Source organism: Sciurus carolinensis, chromosome 7 (genome assembly GCF_902686445.1).
Source record: "Sciurus carolinensis chromosome 7, mSciCar1.2, whole genome shotgun sequence".
In the NCBI taxonomy this organism is placed as follows: domain Eukaryota; kingdom Metazoa; phylum Chordata; class Mammalia; order Rodentia; family Sciuridae; genus Sciurus; species Sciurus carolinensis.
This window is the reverse complement of record NC_062219.1, coordinates 134,527,177-134,548,805: the sequence shown is the minus strand read 5'-3', so window position 1 is coordinate 134,548,805 and position 21,629 is coordinate 134,527,177. Positions and strand designations below refer to the sequence as shown.

At 39.7% G+C, this 21,629-nt stretch overlaps 1 protein-coding gene across 2 annotated transcripts in view; it reads right to left on the bottom strand.

The window, feature by feature from the left end:
* The window catches only part of Bphl (biphenyl hydrolase like), a 29,712-nt gene that overhangs the window by 3,762 nt on the left and 4,321 nt on the right, over positions 1 to 21,629 (bottom strand). The window contains exons 2-6 of one of the 2 annotated variants that reach the window (XR_007109538.1): positions 18,874 to 18,977; positions 15,749 to 15,915; positions 13,422 to 13,575; positions 5,339 to 5,470; positions 1,645 to 1,885 (exon numbers count right to left, since the gene is read on the bottom strand). Coding sequence is in view for 1 of the 2 variants with exons in the window: in XM_047558938.1 (XP_047414894.1) it covers positions 1,762 to 1,885; positions 5,339 to 5,470; positions 13,422 to 13,575; positions 15,749 to 15,915; positions 18,874 to 18,977 (681 nt within the window). In the remaining variant the exon portion in view is untranslated. The remainder of the gene's footprint in view (positions 1 to 1,644; positions 1,886 to 5,338; positions 5,471 to 13,421; positions 13,576 to 15,748; positions 15,916 to 18,873; positions 18,978 to 21,629) is intronic. The other variant, XM_047558938.1, reaches the window with a different exon arrangement.

The window sequence follows — 21,629 nt, the reverse complement described above, 5'->3', positions numbered from 1 at the left end:
AAAGTGAGTGGAGGTTGGCCTCACAGGTGATGCCATGCTTGGTAATGGGATGTGGTCACATTGCCCTAGGACCAGACACATGAGGAGTGGTGTCAGCACTTTTCTACCTAGGAGGGAAGTCTGGACATACAGGGGGTATCCAGTGGCTGGGACCAGTACTGGACATGAAGGGCAGGGTTGGTTCCCAATCAGAGGAGCTCTCATCGTGTGTTTTCCATCTTGGGCCTCTGCACAAGTTTGTTATGGGAGGGATTTAACTGCCTAAAAACAAACATTTAAAACCACTGAACTTGAATGATCTTTAGGCCTCTTTACTTCCACAAGACTTTATGATTCCTCGCTCACAAAAAGAAAAAGATAAGAGGGGGTGACAAATGAACATAAGCTGGAAGCAGGCTTCTCCTGAGGAGGGAAAGGCAGCTTGGAATTTACTTCACACACAATATGTGTTTCTTGGTAAAAATCTGTGAAGGGATAGACTATGCCTGCAAGTTTAACTAAACATGCACCTGGCAAGGTAAGGAAAAATCAAGTTCACCAGAAGTTTTTGATGCTAAGTTGCTTCCCTATTGTTGGATGGCCTGGTACACAGAATCATAGTAGGATTTTGGTACTCAAGGAACCCATCTTCCTTTTGTGGGCTCCCAAATAACCAGCTGTATTCCAGGTAAGTTCATGACCAATATAAAGTACTCTTTCTAGTGGAAGAAGTAGAAATACAGGCCAGTTTTAGATAATCATTGCTAATAACATATTACCTTCAACCCAGGGGTTCCAAAGAAGAGTGCCGTAAGAAAATTATCTTCCATGAAACTCTACTGAAGCAGCTAAGACATGCATGGTAAGGGTATATTTTTCTCCCATATTGACATGATCTGTTACTAGAAGATAGGTCTGGGACAGAATTACTAAACTATGTTTTCTTTTACTTTTATTGAACCTGACTCTTCAAGGGAACACACTGCATTTACTGTAGTTGTCAGTGTTCAAAAAAACCTGTCATTTCTGAAGCTGAAGCTGGAAAATAATTAACCAGGTCACCTAGTATAGAGTACATTTTTGAGAGTCAGCTGTGTTATGCTGGAAAAGCACTATTTTAGGAGGAAAAACTCCAGGATCTTTGCCACCTTAAAAGATGACTTAACATTGCTCAACCTTGGTTTTACATCTGTAAAATAGATAATTTTTCCATAAGTTTGTCATGGAATATAATTAGATTTTATATGAAAAATTCAATTTTTAAATTTAAAAATATAGCATTCTATATGTAAGCATCACATTATACACAGTATATAATATTAAAATAAAACAAAGATAGATTGTATAGAATCTTTTAGGATTAATAAGAAAATATTTTGTTTGAATTTTGTACCACAACCATGACAAAGTATTACAATTTTATAAAAGTCTAGTTTGAAAATGCCTCATTGCCTATTATAGCAAGTTATAAACTTCTCTATTAAACCTTTATATCTACCCAAAATATAATCTTTTTTAATGTATATTTTTCATTACAGATGGACAAAATACTTTTATTTTGTATGTGGTGCTGAGGATTGAACCCAATGCCTAGTGCTCTACCACTGAGCCACAACCCCAGCTCCCCAAAATATATTCTTAATCTAACCTTTATTTGTCACTTACTCTATGTTCTAGTGTGCACCTAAAACTCCAGCTTCTCCTGTTTCTTTTCCTTCCTGTGGCTCCTCTCGTTCACTGAGACTTTGCAGGCAGGGGTGCTGGTGTGGTGCCTGAACTCACCGTGACCCTTTCACATGCTCATGTATGAAGTCAGCATGAAAACGTGGGACAAGAGGATCCTTCTCCCCGTGCACAATTAGGGTGGGACACTGAACCAGGGGTAGCAAGTGCCGACAGATGTTACCTGAAAGACAAAGAGCACGAGGAATCTACTGAAGTATAACCATTATGCAAGGCAAGAAAGACAGAATGCACAGAGACTTTCTGTGACAGTTTGGATCTTCAAAGGACCCATGTATTAAGGGCTTGGTTGCCAGAGAAGTACCATTGGGAAGTGGTGGAACCTTCAGGATGTGGGGTCTTGTGGGAAGTCCTTAGGTCACTGGGGTCAAGCCTTTGAAGAGTATTGTGCTCCCTTCTGCTCCCCAACTTCTGAGGTAAGCAGTCTTGCTCTGCCATGTACTCCCACCATAATGCACTGCCTCATCAGAGACCCAAAGCAATCGGGCCACTCGATCATGGACTGGAACCTTCATATCTGTGAGCCCAAACCCACCCTTTCTCTTATAAGTTAATCATCTGAGGAACTTAGTTATACCAACAGAAAACTGACTAATACACATTCCCCTCTTTGGATTTCAGTTTGTCTGTGAAAACAATGGTTTAGATTTGGGGTTCCCCACAGGTCTAATATTCTTGGGGTTTCCTTTTCTGTTTTTTTGTTATTGTTTGGTTTTAAGTTCTACTAGCAAACAAATGCTTTGTTTGATTAAAATTCAGAATTCATATGAAACAGTAGGAAAATCAAACAAAAGGAAACCTCATGACTCTTTATATTACATAGGGGTGGCCTATCTGCCACTGTGCATGTGCTTGACACCTGGAAAGTTTCCTCTTGAAGTCATGTCTTAAGGGTGTGGGCCTCACAATGGAGTTACAATCTGCATGTGGGAAATAAGCTTCCCTTCATGCTTATGCCTTGGAGACACTCTTGGCCACCATGCCTTGAAAGTCCGTGAGGATCTAGCTCCTACTAATAACATTTCTGAGGCAATTATGGACACCCTGGGCTCCAGTTCCTGTCTAGCCATTTCCTGCCCATGAAATTTTGATGGTTCTTTAACCACTTTGAGCTTCAGCCTGAAACAGGTAATCATAGTTCCTGGGGCTGTTGTGAGGCAAAAAGAGAGCCATTTTGAAGGTTCTGGGCATCCACACAGCTAGCTCCTTCCTTGTCCTCCCTTTCTTCTTTGCTCACACTGGCACCACTCACTGCAGTTGGAGGTAGCTGTCCACCAAATGAGAAAGTGATCTGTTGCCTGGGGAAGGACTTTTTTTGGTCTCTGGAGCTTTTTGTTCCTGTCGCTGGGATGATATGAACCTGCCAACTGTGTAATCAAATGACAATGATGAATGCCAGTGTCACTGAGTGCTTACTATGTGTCAGAGCTACTTAACCACTGCATACTTGTTCAAGCTTTACAGTAGTTACGTGTTTTAACTTGCTTTGTATGTACAATTATTTGTAAATTAAATGATTTTAAAATAACAATCTTTCATGAAATACTCTGCATGTGGTACTATACCACAGGTACACATGAATTATCTCAGCTAATCCCCACAACTTTATGAGCTAGCTAATCATATGTCCAATTCACAGACAGGAAACTGAAGCTTAGAGAAGTGAAGTCGTCTACTCAAATGCACCTTAACAGCAAGTCAAGTAGAAGAGCCAGAATACAAACCTTGGCCTGACTCCAAAACTGCACAATTAATCCCTAGTATCCATAAACCTGAGTGTACAGTTATGAAAAAGGGTTCCAGTCAAATTAATAAGCACAGAAGGGAGATAAATTATTCACAGTATTGCTGTGCATGATTTCTACACTGTTCAATCTTATCATGATGTATTTTTGAATTGTTCATTTAAATCTGTCTTTGGATTTTCCAAACTTTTCATTGCCCTCTTCAATAAAGCATAAAAGTATACATTTCACAATGTAAACCTTCAATGGAGAACTGTCTCAAGACATTGTTTCATGGCAATTTTATTTTAAGAGCAGAGGGAAGTACCTTTCAAGGGCCTGTTTCTGTGAGTGGATGCTGTGTTTGATAGGATCATTACAAGGCATTTATTTGCTGTTTCAAACTTAAACTGGAAATGTAACATTTCCAAAAGTCCTTTTCATTGTGAAAGTTTTGATATGACAGATGATTCATGCTGGAAATGACTAATATATGAAATTTGTCCTTCCACCACAAGCATCTTATAACTGAATATGCTCCAAGATTAGATCTTAGCCATTCTATTCTTTCAGCAATTAAGAACAAAACAAACAAAAACAACAAAAAAAGGAAAACAGACATTCCAAACACAAACAGCTTGCTATAACTTGGATCTTAAATGTTTCCAGAGGCCCATGTGCTAAAGGCCAGTTCCCCAAAGTGGTGCTATTGGTAGGTTATGGAGGCTTTAGGTTGTGGAATCTTTAAGAGGTGGGGTCTACAGGGAGGTCTTTAGGTCACTGGGGCATCCCCTCAAGGGGACTATAGGACACCATCTATTCCTTTTTTCTTCTACTTCCCAGTGGTGGGATGACTTTGCTTTTCTACAACCTCCCACCATGATGCTCCTTCACCATAGGGCAAGCTGACCATGGACCAATACCTCAAACTATGAGCCAAAATAATCTTTTTCTTTTATGAAATTGATTAGCTCAGTATTTATTAAGGTAATAGAAAGATGACTAACACATATTGGTATAATAATAGACTCAGAATTTCTGTTAAAGATTCAACTCTTACTATTCATGGAAATCTTGTAGATTTTTTAGAAAAATAAAGGAGACATTTGTTCATGGCTAAGGTCACATAACTTGGTTCTGAAGATGAGTAAAGAACTACATATTCTCAGCTGGGCATGGTGGTGCACACCTGTAATCCCAGCTACTTGGGAGGCTGAGGCAGAAGGATTCCAAGTTTGAGGACAGACTTGGCAATTTAGTAAGTCCCTAAGCAACTTAGCAAGACCCTTTCTCAAAATTAAAAAAACAGAAAAAATTAAAAAGACTTGTGGATACAGTTCAGTGGTAAAGTTCCCCTGGGCTAAATCCCCAGTACCAAAACAAAACAAAAAACAAAAAAAAAAAAAAACCTGAATACTCTTTTTCCATACTAATACTGCTGGAATTGAAGGTCAGGACAGACATTTCCTCCTTTCTTTTCTAGTAACAGAAGATATGTAGTGAGGTGACACATCTAAATGGATAAAAGGGGGAAAATATTGTCTATACTGTGGCTTGTTTTCTAATTGCCTAGTCTGGAATTAAAATAAAAACCAAGGATTCTGGAGAATTCATTTGTCATCACACACACAAAGGACTGAAGGAAAAAAGAACAGTCTGCTATTAGAGGCCCAACAAACAATATGAACCTTTATGCAAGCAGTCCCGTCTTGAGTTTAAGGCAGATTTATTATACAAGAGCTCATACTGTGTACAATATCTAGTGTTCTGTTCATACATTTGTGGTAAGGATAGTGGGTAGATTCATAAATTGCTGAGGAATGCACAACACCCAGGGAGGACTCAAGCACCCTCTCAAAGGATAGCCATGTAAAGTAGTCCATGCAACCTACCATCTGGTAGATGTTTAAACTGTCCTATGCCATCCACCCACTTTTCACAGGTTTTGGCCAGGTAGTCATATCCATACAGGGCTTCTAGAGGCTTCCTTGTTTTTTCACTCCATTTAGAAACATCCCGGATACCTGAAAAACAGAAGTGTGGACAGGATGGAGTCAGACTCACACTAAAGTATTCTTTTTCTTTTCTTTTCTTTTCTTTTTTTGGTGTCAGGGATTGAAGGCAGGGGCACTTAACCATTGAGCCATATCCCCAGCCCTTTTTATTTTGAGACAGGGTCTCACTAAGTTGCTTAGGGCCTCACTAAGTTGCTGAGGCTGGCTTTGAACTTGCAATCCTCCTGCTTCAGCCTCCCGAGTTGCTGGGATTATAGGTGTGTGCTACCACATCTGGTCTAATCAATATTATCAGCACAGGCCACCTTGGAGCCTCCTGCTCACTGTTCCATCTGCTCAGAAGGCCTTCCCCAGTAGCTGTATGGCTCAATCCTCCAAGTCTCTGCTCAGATGTCAGCAAATCTCCGCCCCCCTCCCATTGGTAACTGTCACAGCTTTGCACTGTTTTCTGTATTTATGGCTGAATGTCTATCCCCCTTCAGAATATGTACCCCAATGTAAGGGCTTTTGCTTTGTGCCCTGTTGTACACCTGGGGCTTAGGTCTGTGCCTCCCACAAAAAAGATCCACAGTAAATATTTACCAAGTGAATGAAGTTAGACCTGTACTAAATGCTATTTGTTAAAAGTAAAAGATAAAAGAAAATACTCCTCTAACTAGGATTGCCTGAGTAAGAGTGACACTCTAATCATGCCTCAGCATCTGGGAGATTGGTTTCAGAATTCCCTGTGGACTTCAAAGTTTGTGGATGCTCAAGTCCCCGATATAAAATGACATGGTATTTACACAGAATCCATTCACATTCTCCTATACACTTTAAACCATCTCTAGGTTGTTTATAATATTAAATACAATTTAAATGTTTTATAAATAGTTGGACTATTATATTGTTTAGGGAATAATGACAAGGAAAAAAAGCCTGTGCATGTTCAGTACAGATTTTTTCCCCCCAAATATTTCCATGGTGGTTGCTTGAATCTGCAGATGGAGAACCCATGAATACAGATATGGAGGGCCAGTTCATTTATAAATATAAGAGGGTTCCTCAAAAAACACAGATTATTAAATTCTACTAATGAAGAAACAGGGTATAAAAGCAAACTCTAACCCCAAACTAGTCATTAGTAGGAAAGATATAATAGCTAAAAACTACCTTTAAAAGGAATCAACACATGCAATTACTTGGCTCAATCTTTCCCGTATTTCTTTAAATGCTGTGATAAAGATTCTAGTGCTCTAGAGTATATGAAATATTGCTTATTGAGAGCTTTCAATATAGTGCTTTTGATGAAGGATGAACCTGAAAGACAAGATGGATGACACTAATGATACAACCTCATATCAAGCAATAATCTATACAGTGCTCCAGATGGTGCCTGGCATCTGGCAGGCTCACAAAGTTTACTGAGTGAATGAAAATAACCAAATAGAGGAAAAACTGCTATTTACAACTACAATTACCTTCTGAAGGGGGTGGATTCCATTATTGGAGGGTGCTTGCCTCTCCTTCTGCTGACTAGTTTAAATATTCAGAGGTAAGCCAGAGGGAGTTGACTACAGAGGCCAGGAAGGACCAAACTGCTATGCACAATAGTGAAAAGACTTCAGAGAGGGGTGGAGAAGCGCCCTGAAAATCCAGAGTGAAGAGAAGATTTAGGAAGAAATGGGGTTGGGAAAGTGGGGAAAGAAGAGTGAAGGTGGCAAGATGATGTGAAGAAAGACAGTAAAATAATTTCCTGTAGAGGGTCTGGGGTGGGTGGCTCAGTGGTAGATCATATGCATGCTCGAGACCCTGGGTTTAATTCTCAGCGTCCCTGCTCAAAGTATTAAAAATTCCTTGTGCATACATCTACTTTGGGCCATCTTGCAGATAGCCCATGAGAAGTCCTCTTACAGTTATTTTTGTTGTTGTTTTGTACCTGGAATTGAACCCAGGGATGCTTAACCACTGAGTGACATCCCAGCCCTTTCTATTTTTTTATTTTTGAGGCAGGGTCTCGCTAAGTTGCTGAGGCTGGCCTCAAACTTGCAATTCTCCTGCCTTAGCCTCCATTACAGGTGCATGCCACCACACCCAGGCTAGATCTTTCTTTTCTTTTCTTTTTTTACAGCCTAGATCTTCCATAAAATATAATTCCGATGCCTTGATGGAGTTGTAGTAACTAATGTAAATTAGGTAATTAATGAATGCATGTGAGTTTGTCTATATGATAAAAACAAAACCCTGAAAAGAAAGCAAAGGTCATAAGGTGACTCAAAGGCAGGGCTGTCAAGGTGGAAAGGCAGACATTAGCAAGGAAGACCAAATGCACAGCTTCTCAGTTCTTGTTCACTGTTTTGCCTGTTTTCAGATTAAGAGTGATAATTCATCACTTATAACAAGGTGTCTGTGCACAAGACACTTGGCAGTTTCATTTGTGGGCTTACCCCTGGAGATATTGTCACTCCTGTGCTCAGGAGCTAGTATGGGATGTTCACTTCAACAGCTGTCTGTTGGTAAAAAAAAAAAAAATGGGCACATAAACCTGCCATATCCTCCCAGTAGTATCTCTGAAATGCAATACAACAATGAAAAGTAATGTACTGCAGCTACAAGCTGCAAGTCACACATGAAATTTAAACATGCAAAGGACAGTGGGAAAAAGTAGGTCACAGAAGACAATATATAGTATGAAATCATTTTCGTAAAGTTCAAAGACAAACTGCATTGTTTAGGAAAAAAAACGTGACAAAACTGTCTTCACAAAGGCACTGGGTAGATTTGTAGGGTTCAGGTGGAAGTAGGAGGTGAACTGGGAGGAAACATATGGATACAAGGGTATTAGCAGTGATCAATCCTGGGTTCCATGGGGGGTTCATGGTATCATAATTCATATATGTAACAGGGGTCAAATTATACCTATCAGATATCACATAATAAAAAAATTAAAAATCAACTAGGAAAAACAGTTCCCTGTGAAGTAAAGGCCAGACTTTTGAAGAACAAAACTAGCAAATGTTCAGGATAAAGATGTTTTTCTTGCTGAAATACGAAGTCTTCATCATGGGATAGCAGGAGATCCTTTTAATGAGTTACCTTAGTAGAAACAGGCATTTGGAGTGAGAGGTCTCTATGGGAATGTCAAATCTGGGGCAAAGCTTCAGACTCCCAAAGAAAAGAGTCTCAAGAGGCAGGGAAATTCAGCTGTAGCTGGAGTAAGCCAGATGCTCACATCAGGCACGGTGGTTAAGAACACAGCCTGGACATTAGCTCTGTGACACTGAGCAAGTTGCTTAACCTCTCTGTGCCACAGTTTCCTCATCAGAAAAATAAGAATTAAAATAACACTATAGCATAAAAAATAAGTAAGTTACTACATGAAACATGCTAACAGCAGTGCCTGGTATGTAACATGCACTCAAAAATATTATTCGTATTTGTATATTTATTCAGGAGGAAGCCAGTTCTGCCCCAAAGCATAATTACCACCAAAAATTAAACAATAATTATGTTTCAAAGTTAAGTTCCCAAAATAACCATTTGACTCAAACTGTTTGTTGATCTAAAACAGAACAAATTTGGATCCCAAAAGAAAATGATATAGTTCCTTTTATTTGAGCATATAATCTGTGCAAAACATTGGAACTGTAACGAAGAAACTGTTTACTCATGTTAATTAGTAAATCCATCCTGCAAACATTCTCTGAAGCCTGCGTGTGTTAGTTACTGCCAGTATAAACTTAAATGAGATATGGTCTCTGCCTTCAAAGGTAGAGAGCTTATACCCAGTAGCTATAATTTCCCTTTATCCTCGGGAGATATGTGCAAGACTCCCTCTGCCTGAAACCAGAGATAGTCTGGATCCTCTGTATGCTGTCTATTCTTGTATATCCCTACCATGAAAAAGTTTAATTTGTAAATCAGGCATAGTAAGAGACCAACATAACTCATAATAAAATATAACAAAAGTAACTATATACTATAATAAAATTGCCCGCACTGCTACCCATACTCTGAAGCTATATTAAGTAAAGGAAGTCCTTATTGAACATAAACACTGCGATCCTTGACATCTGTTAAGCAAGATGGCTACTAAGTGACTTGACAGGCAGGTAGTGTCTACACTGGAAAAGGAAAGATTCATGTTCCAGGCAGAACAGATTCTGTTCCAGTGGGACAGAGCAGGACAGAATGGGATTTTTTCATTCTACTCAGAATGGCACACAATTTAAAACTTACAGATTGTTCATTTTTGGAATTTCTATTTACTATTTCCAGACCATAGTTGACTGAGAGTAACTAAAACCACAGAAAGTGAAACTGCAGATAATGGGGGACTACTGTGTATCATTTACCAAGATAAGAAACTTAGGAGGAGGAACAGGTGTAGAAAAAAGGTTATGAGCTCAATTTTGCTGTATGTGAGGGGAAACCAGATAAGAAAATCAAATAAAAAAGTTGAATTATCTGGGATTTAGGGGTTAAGTGAAGACAGGGGATGCATTTAAGAGTGAGAAAAGGGCTGTGTATGATGGCATCTATCTGTAATTCTAGCTACATGGGAGGCTGAGGCAGCAGGATCATTTGAGCCCAGGAGTTTGAGACCAGCCTGGGCAACACAGTGAGACAGCCACCCCTGATCCTTGCCAACTCAAAAAAAGAAGAAAAAAAAAAAAAAAAAAGAAAGAAAAGAAGCTTCATAAGCCCATTTTTTAAATACTGAAGAATGACCAAGGGAAAAAGGCAGTTGAGCGACTAGCAGGTTGGTTTTACTTAGGTCAGAAGTCACCTTGTCACAAATAGAGACTGGGAGATGAGGAAGTGGCAATGATGGCAAGGAAGAGAAGCAAAGATACATCAGACGGTAAAAGTGGTGTGATGCGGGGCCCAGTGGCACACACCTGTAATCCCAGTGGCTCACGAGGCTGATGCCAGAGGCTCCAGAGTTCAAAGTCAGCCTCAGCAATAGCGAAGCACTAAGCAACTCAGTGAGACCCTGTCTCTAAATAAAATACAAAATAGGGCTGGGGATGTGGTCGACTACCCCTGAGTTCAATCCCCAGTACTACCAGTTCCCCCCAAAAAAACGTGGTGTGAGGTTGGGAGTTTCATTTTGTGCTCACAGAAGTCAGAGCCATTGCAATGGTGAACACGCACTGCAGTGACTGACGCAAGTGAGTAAAAGGGCAGCAGTGCCCAGGACGAAGGGCTATTGTGCAAGTATGTGCAGAGTGTTACAGAGTCACAGGGGAAATCGCCACCAGGCTAAAGGACTCTGGGATGCCTTCACAGAGGTGGTGCCTCAGAAGCAGGGCGGTGGGGTGAAGACATGTCTGCTGAGAATGTGGTGGGAAAGGGTCAATGCAGCTGATGCATCAGCAGGTACAAGGGCATAGAAGTGAGAAGAGGGAAGCTTGTTTCAGGAATGGCAATTTGTGCAAGGCAAGAGATGCACAGGAAGGACAAAGGAAAAGGAGAAGAGGGAGCTAAAAAGCTGGGTGGGCCCAGACTGGTGGTCAGGCAAGCGGTGTGACCTTTATTGAAGGATTTTAAGCGGAATAATTAAATGGTCAGATTATTGCCTTAGAAAGGATACTCTCCTATGGAGGACAAATTACCAGACGAGACCAAGGGACAGAACCAGGAAAATGGAGGGTGGGGGAAAAGGAGGGATAACATGTGCAGTGCTATGAGCATGGTATCAATGGAACGAAGACGCAGTAAAATGAAGAGGGCAGGGGAGGACTCTGGGGCTAGGGCTCACACACCTGGGCAGAAAGAACAGTGAGCAAGGGTAGAGCATGGGAAAGGTCAAGAAATAATGAGTTCAAGTTTAGACCGAAGCAGACCATATTCTGGGGCATAAAATTTAGTACAATTAAAAGAATAAAACATACAACATATGTTTTCTGAACCTGATGGAATTAAACTAGACACCAATAGCAAAAAGGTATTGGGAAACCCCAAATATTTAGAAATTAGAAAATACTCTTCTAAAAAACTATGAAGAGATATTATAAACTATTCTGATTTGAATAAAAATATGACATATCAAAATCTGCAGGATAATTAGATATAGCAGTTCTTAGAGGGAAATTTGGAAGAAAAGAAAGGTCTCAAATCAGTAAGATAAGCTTTTACTTTCAGACTAGGAAAAGAAAAAGCAAATTAAAGATTGAAAGTAAGAAGAAGGAAAAAAATAATAAGGTTGGAAGAGAAACAGTGAAACTGAACACAGAACAAAGTAGAAAGAAGTCAATGAAACCAAAAGCTAGTTCTCTGAAAGGGACAGTGAAATCAATAATCCTTCAGTTAGACACAAACTACCAACAGCAGGAAAAAAGAGGAGACAATATTAGAGACCCTCAAAACCTTTGGAGGATAATGAGAGAATAGTACAATAACTCTGAAGTATTCACTGTCTTTGACAAGAGATTATGCTTGTTTTATATTGTTACAGTGAGAACTATTTTAGAAAAGTGGATCAGAGGAGCCACACTGGGAATGAAGAACAAACGAGAGGAGAATATGTAGCAAGAACAAAGATGGCTCTCTCAAGTTTGTGAGAGAGAGTAAAGAATGTTAAGGCAGTAACCATAGGCAGGAAGGGCAAGGCTTTGGAAGAGGAATCAGGCCAGCCTTGGTAGGCTGGGAGGAAGGGTCCAGTGGAGAGAGAGAAGTCACTGCTACAGAAGAACTCAAGGCATCCTGTAGGAGGCAGTGAGAGGGCAGGGCCCAGCAACCAAGAGCAATGGCTTACTGCATACAAGGTGAACCCTCTGAGCCAGGTGGGAGTACAGTAAGGACAAGCAGAAGGATACATTAGGACAGGTAACTAAATCAAACTTACCAATAAGAGTTTTATATTTCTTGTAAGAACAGAGACTATAAAGAACTAAGATCCTACAATAGAACACCGCCCACTGAGTAGCTTAGTAGGTCATGTGAACTGCAGAAGAGCTAAAAAAGACGAAGCTTGTGATAACCTAATGCAGGGGTCTGTAAACTTTTTCTATACAGAGCCAGAAAGTAAATATATCAGTATCTGTAGGCCAAGAGGTAAAATCAAAGATATTATACAGATACTATGAATGAGGACGGAAAATGCCTGATCCACCTAGACCTAATTGCCTGGGGTGAGCCATCTGGGATCCAAAAGAGACATACTTGGACAAAACGCTACCAGTGTGTAGGGGAAGGGTCTGGTGGGTCAGGTGACAGGTGGAGGCAGCCCCAGGTCAGTTTCACCTTTTACCCCAATAACCTCCAGACCCTGAGAACCCTTCTTTCCTCCCAAGAGCCTGGTCATTTCAATTTGGGCAGCTTGCCAGAATGGAGTAATTTCAAACCTGGGTGCGTAGTAATTACCAACCGTCCTCCCTGTGCCTTGGGAAGCAATGCTGGGAGTGGAAGAGAAATGGGGAAGGAGTTGGGTGAATGCTCCATCTTGGTCTCCATGACTCACACAGCACTAGCCTCCTTAGCTGGGGCCTGGGCCTTGCAAAAGCATGTGGCAGGCCAAATTTGACCCACATGTCCCTGCTCTAGTACCTCTAAAAACCTATAAAAGAAGCTTAAAGGATCACCTTAAAAATGCAGATAGCATAGAAATTCTTATAATCAAAATACAAGTTTCATATTTGAGTCCAATGTTCCCTTTTATACCCACATTATTTAAAATGAGGTTATGAATAATACTTCACACACCTCCTCCTTCCTTCAAGTTCACTACCAGTGGTAGTAAATGTAAATACTGCTTTTCCTTAGGCTTTTCCTGAGTCATAGAAGTTTCACTTCTGGAAATAGAAAGCTTTCTATTTTCAGACTGGTTAAGTTACATTGCTTTTCTGAGAACTTACTATTCTTCCAGTCTTAGAGGCAAGAACTAGAAGTGGATGATATTACTTGTTAATACATATCAAAATAAGAGCTGAAGACAGTGAGAAAGATCAGGTCATCATCTCGGGTTGGCAGAACCTACCCTGATAAATTCTTTCATCCTCTTCAGTGACATAGGCATTAGCTCCCCAAATCACCATCTTATTGATATAAGATGGATATTTCGCAGCAGCAAAGAGTGCAGTTATGCCACCGTCACTCCATCCGAGCAGGGAGACCTTCTTGAACTTCAGCGTCTGTGAGAAATACAATGAGATGCATAGCACAGGTTATTGCTCCTTTCTGCTAAAAGAACCTTAGAGTCAAAAACGATCAGAATCAATACAGGGGGCTCTGGAGTATCAAGGATGAATCTGAGCTGGGTGTGATGACATATGCCTTCAATCCCAGCAACTCAAAAGGGCCGGCTTCAGCAACTCAGTGAGACCCTGCATCAAAAGTGAAAAGGGCTGGGGGTGTAGCTCAGTGGTGGAGCATTCCTGGTTTTAATACCCAGTACCCAAAAAAGAAAAAAATAAAAAAGAAATCCTAGAGTCTACTACTTGATGACAGTGTTTTCTCTCAATTAGTTTTGGTGAAAATATAATTGTCATAGGAATTTGAGTACAGCTGTTTTAAATTATGAGGGAATAGAGGGAATTACATCTTCTGGTTGGATAAAATGTCAAGGGAATAGAATCAATGGAGATCAGCTGTACTTGGATATGACAAATTGCATGCGTGTGTGCATGCATGCGTGTGCATGTGCACTGCTGAACAAGGATTTGAGAGCAATTATGTGGATTAGAGAGGGGACCTGAGGTTTGCTGGATGAAATGAAGTAGGGCATGTGGTGAAGCCACCAACTACAACTGAGGGAAGAGTCGAATAGAGACAGGTTGGAAGAGAACAGTGTCACAGGGTTGTGGGTCCTTGGGTGAATCAACCAGGGCATAAAAACATATTTGGCAGAGAAAACTGACAAAAATTATGTTTTGGAGATGTTGCCCAGAATTAAAAGTAGAATGACTGGAAAGACTAAAGTTAAAAGAAAAAAATGTTAGTCCAAGATATTTGCCAAGGGATTATATATTAGTGCAACTACTAAGGGAAATAATTTGGTATTAACTTGTAAAAATAAATATTAATATCTTCTATAACTCAGCACTTTGTCTCCTAAATTTGCATGAAATTCTTGCACACATGTACCAGGAGATGGGTCCAGGAAGTCTGCAACAACATTGTTTAAAATAGCAAAAAAGTAAGAAGCAAAATGTCCTTGACGACAGAATGATTATTACACTATTTATAAGAAAAAAGGCAATTTAAAAATGAAGTCCTGTTATCTACCATTAGATAACAGGTGAAATAAGACACGGTGCATGCATACAGTGAAACACAGCAGTTCCCTCTTATCTGTGAGGAACACCCCCGCACACTCCCCAACTACTGGTGAATGCCTGAAAACAGTGCCAAATGTGCTACATTTTATTCTATACACACATAGGGTAGAGGGTGGATATACTGAATAAAGGGATGATTCATGTCCCAGGCAGGATGGAAGGAATGGAGCAGAACAGTGTAGGATTTTGTCATACTACTAAGAATGGTCTTGAAGTTAAAACTTAGGACAGTAAGTTGACTACAGATTAACAATAATTGACGTACATTTCAAAAAGCAGAAGAAAGTATTTTGAAATGAAATAACTGTTTGAAGAGATATTTAACATGATTTTAAAAATATGTAGTGTATACACATATTCAAACATGTCATCCCATTAATATGCATATTATTCATAATATATATTTATACATATATATACACATATATATGCCAGGTAAGCACTTTATCACTGAGTTATATCCCCAACCATCTGTAGAATTTTTATATTTTTAATGTATCAGTGAAAAAATAAATTTAATTCTAATTTTAAAAAGAGTAAAAAACAACTTGTTTGTTTCTGGAATTTTCCACTTAATATTTTTGGACCACAGTTGGCCATGAATAACTGAAACCACAGAAGGTAAAACTATGGATAAGGGGAGACAACTGTGGCAGGGACCTATTACAAGACCGATGCAAAAGCATGTTTATTGACACTGAAGTATCTTCTCTAAATTGTTCAATGAAAACAGTTTGTTGGAAGAACATCAGGAATAGCATGATAACATCATACAAAATCATGTGTTTACATTTATTGTAAGACTGGCCAGAAAGACAAAGTATTTAAGTGTCAGTAGTGGTGTTTCTAAATAGCTGGATTGCGGATTATTTCTATTTTCATCTTTAGATCTATTTGAACCATTTGAATTTTCTGTAGCAATCACATGGTATTGCATTTGTAGAAAGAAATAACAACAAAAATTAAGCAAAACAAATGAAGACAGGCCCAGCCACCCTCCCTTCCCTAGTATTTCTCTGGGACCCACCTTCATCAAATCAACAGCATCTTTTGCATCCCTTTCAAAGAAGTCCACTGGGAAGTCTCTATCTGGGGGTCTGGAATGTCCATATCCTCGAGGATCCCAGGCCACCACAGTGAAGAGCTTCTTACTTAGGTTCTTAAGCTGGGGTGCAAAATCGGTCTCTCCACTTCCTGAAAACAGCCACTTGGTTATGCTCTGGTGAATTCTTTCATTGTAAGAAACACATCAGAGTGAAAACAGAAGCAATAACAATTTTAAAACAAAGTGATTAGTTTCTATAAAAGTAAGCCACCAGAACACAATCAAGAAAGTAGTCTTGCAATGATTAAATCCATTTAGCCAGAGGCAGACTTCCTTTCTTGGTGGAGTTCAAACCTGCCTCCGACTGCCCCCTAGTGGATATTCTGAGAAGGACAGGGGCTGATCCTTCATTTGGTCCAGTTTTCAGCACTCTTCATACCTCTTCAGTTTAACACGTGCCCCTTTTCTTTTTTCTAAAGAATTAATGGAATTGTATAGAAATAAACTTATAGATATGTTGTACTTATAGCTTTTTTCTTTTTTAAAGAAATGACTTGGCAAATGAGAAATATCCCAAAAAATTCTGTAAACAAGTTTGAGATTTGATTCAAAATACAGATTTTTTAAAAAACTAAGATAATGTGAATAGCCCTGAAGATTTTGTTTTGTGGTTACAATCAAAACCCAGAAAAATAAAGAGAAATACTGAAATGGTGGTGGTAGTGGAAGAAATCAAGTGGTATCAAAATAGTACAAGAGTCCATACCAACAAGTAGACCTGTGTTCTTGAACCCATGGTAGCTTTGACTGGCAGTCCCCAGCTCACTGCAGCCACTCAAGATGTTGTGTGCTTATATCCACTGCAGGGTGGAAGTCCACTCGAAAGAGCTCAGTCTAGGGACAGGTCACGTTTTACTAGTAAAGTCAGCTTGATTTCTGAGGACTCAGGTCTCAGGTCACAATGAATACTAAACACCTTGCTTTATTCGAAAGTTTGTTTCCAGATGGTGCAGGATCACTTAAAATCATCAAGGTCCATCATTCTTCCTGGCAAGGCATCCCTTCCTTGCGATCAGGGAAATCATCCAGGAAACCAAAGTGAAAACCCAATGAGTGGATTTCCATTCTAGGTCTACTGCTCTGACACATGGCTTCCCTTATGTCCCTTGGCTGGAGGGACTTCTGATGGGAACTATCTTGAAGGAGGGGCAGAAGGTAGGGAGATGGGAAAGGGAGCAGGCTAAAAGATCAATTTCAGAAATAATGAGACATTTGTTTTCCGGCACATATATATACATTTGAAGACCAGATGCAATAGTATAACCTTAAACAAGTGTTTAAGGTCACTAGTACTAGTACATTATACCTGAATAGCTTCCCATGGGGAAGGGGATCATAGGGACAGATAGGAGACTCACTATTTTATTTTTAAATTTTGAAAGCATGCTAATGTTTTACATAAACAAAAATTGGTATAAGTTTTTATACCTGATTAATGTTTATTAATATTAAAATAATGAAAATTCTATCCCAGTAAGTTGTTCTAACAGATGAATTTAGCTTGGCACTGGTGATTAGAATAAATGTCCTCCTTCATTACAACAGCTTAAGAAAAAAAAGAAACTAAACACTATCTAGACACAGACATCTCACTAGCTACCATAGTACCACATCAGCTGAGGCTTGATCAAGCAGAAACATCAACTAACTGAAAATTTTAGTAATTTATTTTTAGGAGAAAGAAGCAAATCACATCGAAGTAAACATGGGATTATTTAACTAAATTAGATTTATAGCTCAATTCACAATAAACTATGGAACCAACCTAGGTGCCCTTCAATAGATGAATGGATAAAAGAAAATGTGGTATATATACTTGATGGAATATTACTCAGCTTTAAAGAAGAATGAAATTATGGCATTTGCTGGTAAATGGATGGAGTTGGAGAATATCATGCTAAGTAAAATAAGCCAATCCCAAAAAACCAAAGGTTGAAAGTTTTCTCTGACATGCAGATGCTAATTCACAAAAAGGGGCGGGGGGATACCATGGAAGAATAGAGTTACTTTAGATTAGGAAGAGGGGATATGGGGATAAGAAGGAGAGTAGTATGAAACAGACATTATTATCTTATATATATTACACATAAGACTGCATGATGGATGTAATTCTACAACATGTACAATCAGAAAAATAAGAAATTATATCCCATTTATGTATAATATATAAAATGTATAAATGCATTCTTACTGTCATGTATAACTAATTAGAATAAAAATTTTTTTAAAAGAATAAAGCAACAATACGAAATCCTATAAAACTAAATTCTGGATATCCTGGGATCACTGTACGTTTTTCTTTGACTTTCTACATTTGGGACTACTGTTCTGTAAACTGAGATTGAAATCCAGAGGGATTTACTGTGCCCTTTATTATACACATTGAGCAAGGTTAATATGATAATCTAGTTTTAATTTTCAAAAAGACTTTAAGCTTCTTTTTCCTTACTTTTTTTTGAGGGGGTGGAGTGATACCAGGGATTTAACCCGGGAGCACTCTACCACTGAGCTATACTCCCAACCCTTTTACATTTTTATTTTGAGGTAGGGTCTTGCTGCTGCAGTTGCCTTGAACTTGTGATACTTCTGCCTTAGCCTCCAAGGTTGCTGGGATTACAGGCATACGCCACCATGCCCAGCTCTTATTTCTTATTTTAACTGAACATATCAACCAGAGTAGTGACCTATCTGTCCTGGCTTTAGCACTGTGGGTTCCACAACTTTGAAAACATCTAGACGGTGTCTTCCTCATCCACTCCTTCTTCTCACTCATTTTCCTTGACCTCTGACCTATGTTACCTTCCCAAATTATAGGCAACTGGTTTCACAGTATACCCATGTGGGAAAAACGGTACTTAAAGGAATACAAAAAACATATGACAGAAAGTTATCTACTTTTCCAAATCATGCATTTGATATTAGCAAACATCCCTTAAAACATTCCAGCAAAGCACTAAAATTAATAATCAATATTTGGCATCTAGTTTCACGACTGCATCAGAGAGATGATAAAGCATGCCAAAGGAGTCAATTAAAAAATGTCAGACCCAACATCCCAGGAAGCAGCAGGACTGCATGCTCGCCCTCTCCGGTCTGCTGATAATGCAGGTGAACACCATTCACAGACACTTTGGCAGAGGTCACTGAGGTTCTGAAAGAAAAAGAAATCCCCAAAGGAAAAGTAATTAGCACAAGTCTATCAATATGACAAAGCTGCCCTGTTACATGTAGCACCCTCTCAAACTTCTTGGATTATTTTGATTTGTGCCTCAGCTTTCCAATCCTAAACACTGACATGAGTTTGTACCTTAACAGACTGCAAAATGAACTGTCTTCATGTTCGAATATGCTGCAACACCCAGCCTGGGGTGGGGCTCACCCACCACAAGCACTGAGAGGCTTGCTGAATTCAGAGGCTATGTATATTCAGAGGCCTCGGAGCTAGACGCCAGCAGTGCCCACATGCAGGTTGATGTGGGGCACCAGAGGCACAGAACCCAGGGCCATTTTTCTCCACCTCAGCAGGTTTAGAGCAGTTACCAGGATGTTCAGTAGTATTGGTGGCATTCTTGAGGATAAGACTGATCCCAAGAGTCCCAAGGAAAGGCCCTGGTGATCTCAGGGCTTGTGGTGTCATCTGATCAGCTACAGGAGGGCTCTAGTCAGAAACATCCATCTGCACTGACATGGACTTACTGGTTTTTAAGAAGCTGAAATATTCCTGTGTTGACTGTTAAGTAGTCATTTCAACAGACCCCATTCATGATAGAGCATCTAACTGGACACTTCTTGGCATAGGACAAGACCTCAGGACAGGGCTACCACCATCATCTATCTGTCCTGCCTGAGGAGGTATGGGCTGTACAGGTGTTCTCAGCTGCTTTTCTAGAAGTTCCAAAACAGACTGCCCAGGGATATATACCAATACAGCACATACAAGACCCCTGTACAAATGTTCCAGAGAGATAACTTAGGGACATGTGGAAGAGACATGATGGCATGCTAGGAGAGATGCTACAAGGAGCCACTCCTCTTCTAGTGGACTGTCAATATACTGAAATCAATCAGACTTCCTTTTTCTTTTACATACCCCTTGCCCTGACCTCTGCTCTTGGTCAAGATGGGAGCTGAAATGCAGCACTTTTTAAAAAACAAGGTTCTGTTTCCTCTTTCAGTTTCATCTGATTTGCCATCTTCCAGTAAAAAAAAAAGAGTGCAGGAAAAAATTTTGAATACTGGAAAATTATGAGAGAAATGGGAAATAAGAAATCCTGATATAACACAAGCTCATTTCAGAAATATTAGAGGTGCAACAACCATGCCATTAAGCAGTTTTAGTATAATATGAACTCTGCCAATATACTTATTATTAACATCCTATTCCTCCAAGGGATTCATTTTTATTAGGATGGTGTTCGATATCTTAGGCCCAGGATAGAAACAAATAAATGTACTCAACTAATAAAGACTCATTTCAGTAAACGGGCATTTATTGGTGCACATTTGCTCAGTCTAGAAGGAGAGTTGATAAAAACAAAGGATTTACTCTGCAAACCCTCAGGGAGGCAGTTATGACTGAGGAAAAGAGCTTTGAAGCACCTGGATGGGATGAAAGTTCTTAATGGTATTTCCTGTGTTTCCTAAATTAAATGAAAGTACTCCCCGAACAGAGATGACTATCATTTGCACAGCTCACATTAGCAATAATGCACACAGCACCATCACTTCCCTTTATTACTCCTGTGACCCTAGAGGATTTTCAGAAGTTCCCTTTCCTGCAGTGCCAAGAACATGCTCATGAAAGTCACATTGCACTGTGAGGATATTATGCATAATGGAGAGTGCCCCTCCCCACCTTCTGAATGTGCAAAGCCAGTCAGTTTTCAGGACTGGGTGTTGCTGCCTCAAGCTCTTTGCATCTCTGAAGGGCACTGACTCACAGGTTTTTCCTTCCCCTTCCATGATCACTCCCAAGTCTCTGCTGGGGGAAAAAAAAAAAAAAGAAAAAGAAAAAAGAAAACTAACTTCCCTCTTTCCCTCTGCACTTGGTGGTATTTTTGATTTCCCATTCTGCATATCTCTAATTATTACCATACCCTCTTCTCTTGGTTACCTAAGAGAACTAGAGATTTCAGCATAATGGCAACTCAATGTCAGGGAAGGATTTTCAAAGGCAGAAGACTTGGAAGATGGGTTAGAGGGGAGGCAGAGATCATATCAGGGTTAGATAGAGGGATCTGAAAGGAAAGAAAAAGTAGCTTTTGAGATGAACTTCCAAAGATGGGTGAAATTCTGAAAAAAAAAAAAAAAAAAAAAAAGAATGTGGTAGGAAGGGCGTTTTTGGAAGACAAAAATAGCATGATCTACAGCCCAGGAGCAAGGGACATCAGTGGGGACCAGTCGATGTTCAGTTAGCGGGATTATAAAGGCACAGTTCTATGGTTGGGGCCAAATGGTGAAGGGTTCTGCAGCTAGGCTGGGGGAGACACTGCCACACTGCTTTGTCATCAATGTTGTTGGACCAGAGGAACCTGTATTGTCACATCAGCCCATCCCTTGGGGTTAATGGAGGTTAACAAAAAACCTTTCATGAATCTCTAAGTGGGAGGAAAAAGAATGAGGACTATTTGTGAACAAAAGCAAATCAATAGCAAACTTAAGAAAAAGGTTTATTTTTAAAGATAACAGTTATTGCTGGACAGGTGGCATATGCCTGTAATCTCCAGTACCTTAGGAGGCTGAAGCAGCAGGATCAGCTTTGGGCCAGCCTCAGTCATTTAGTGAGATCCTCAGCAATTTAGTA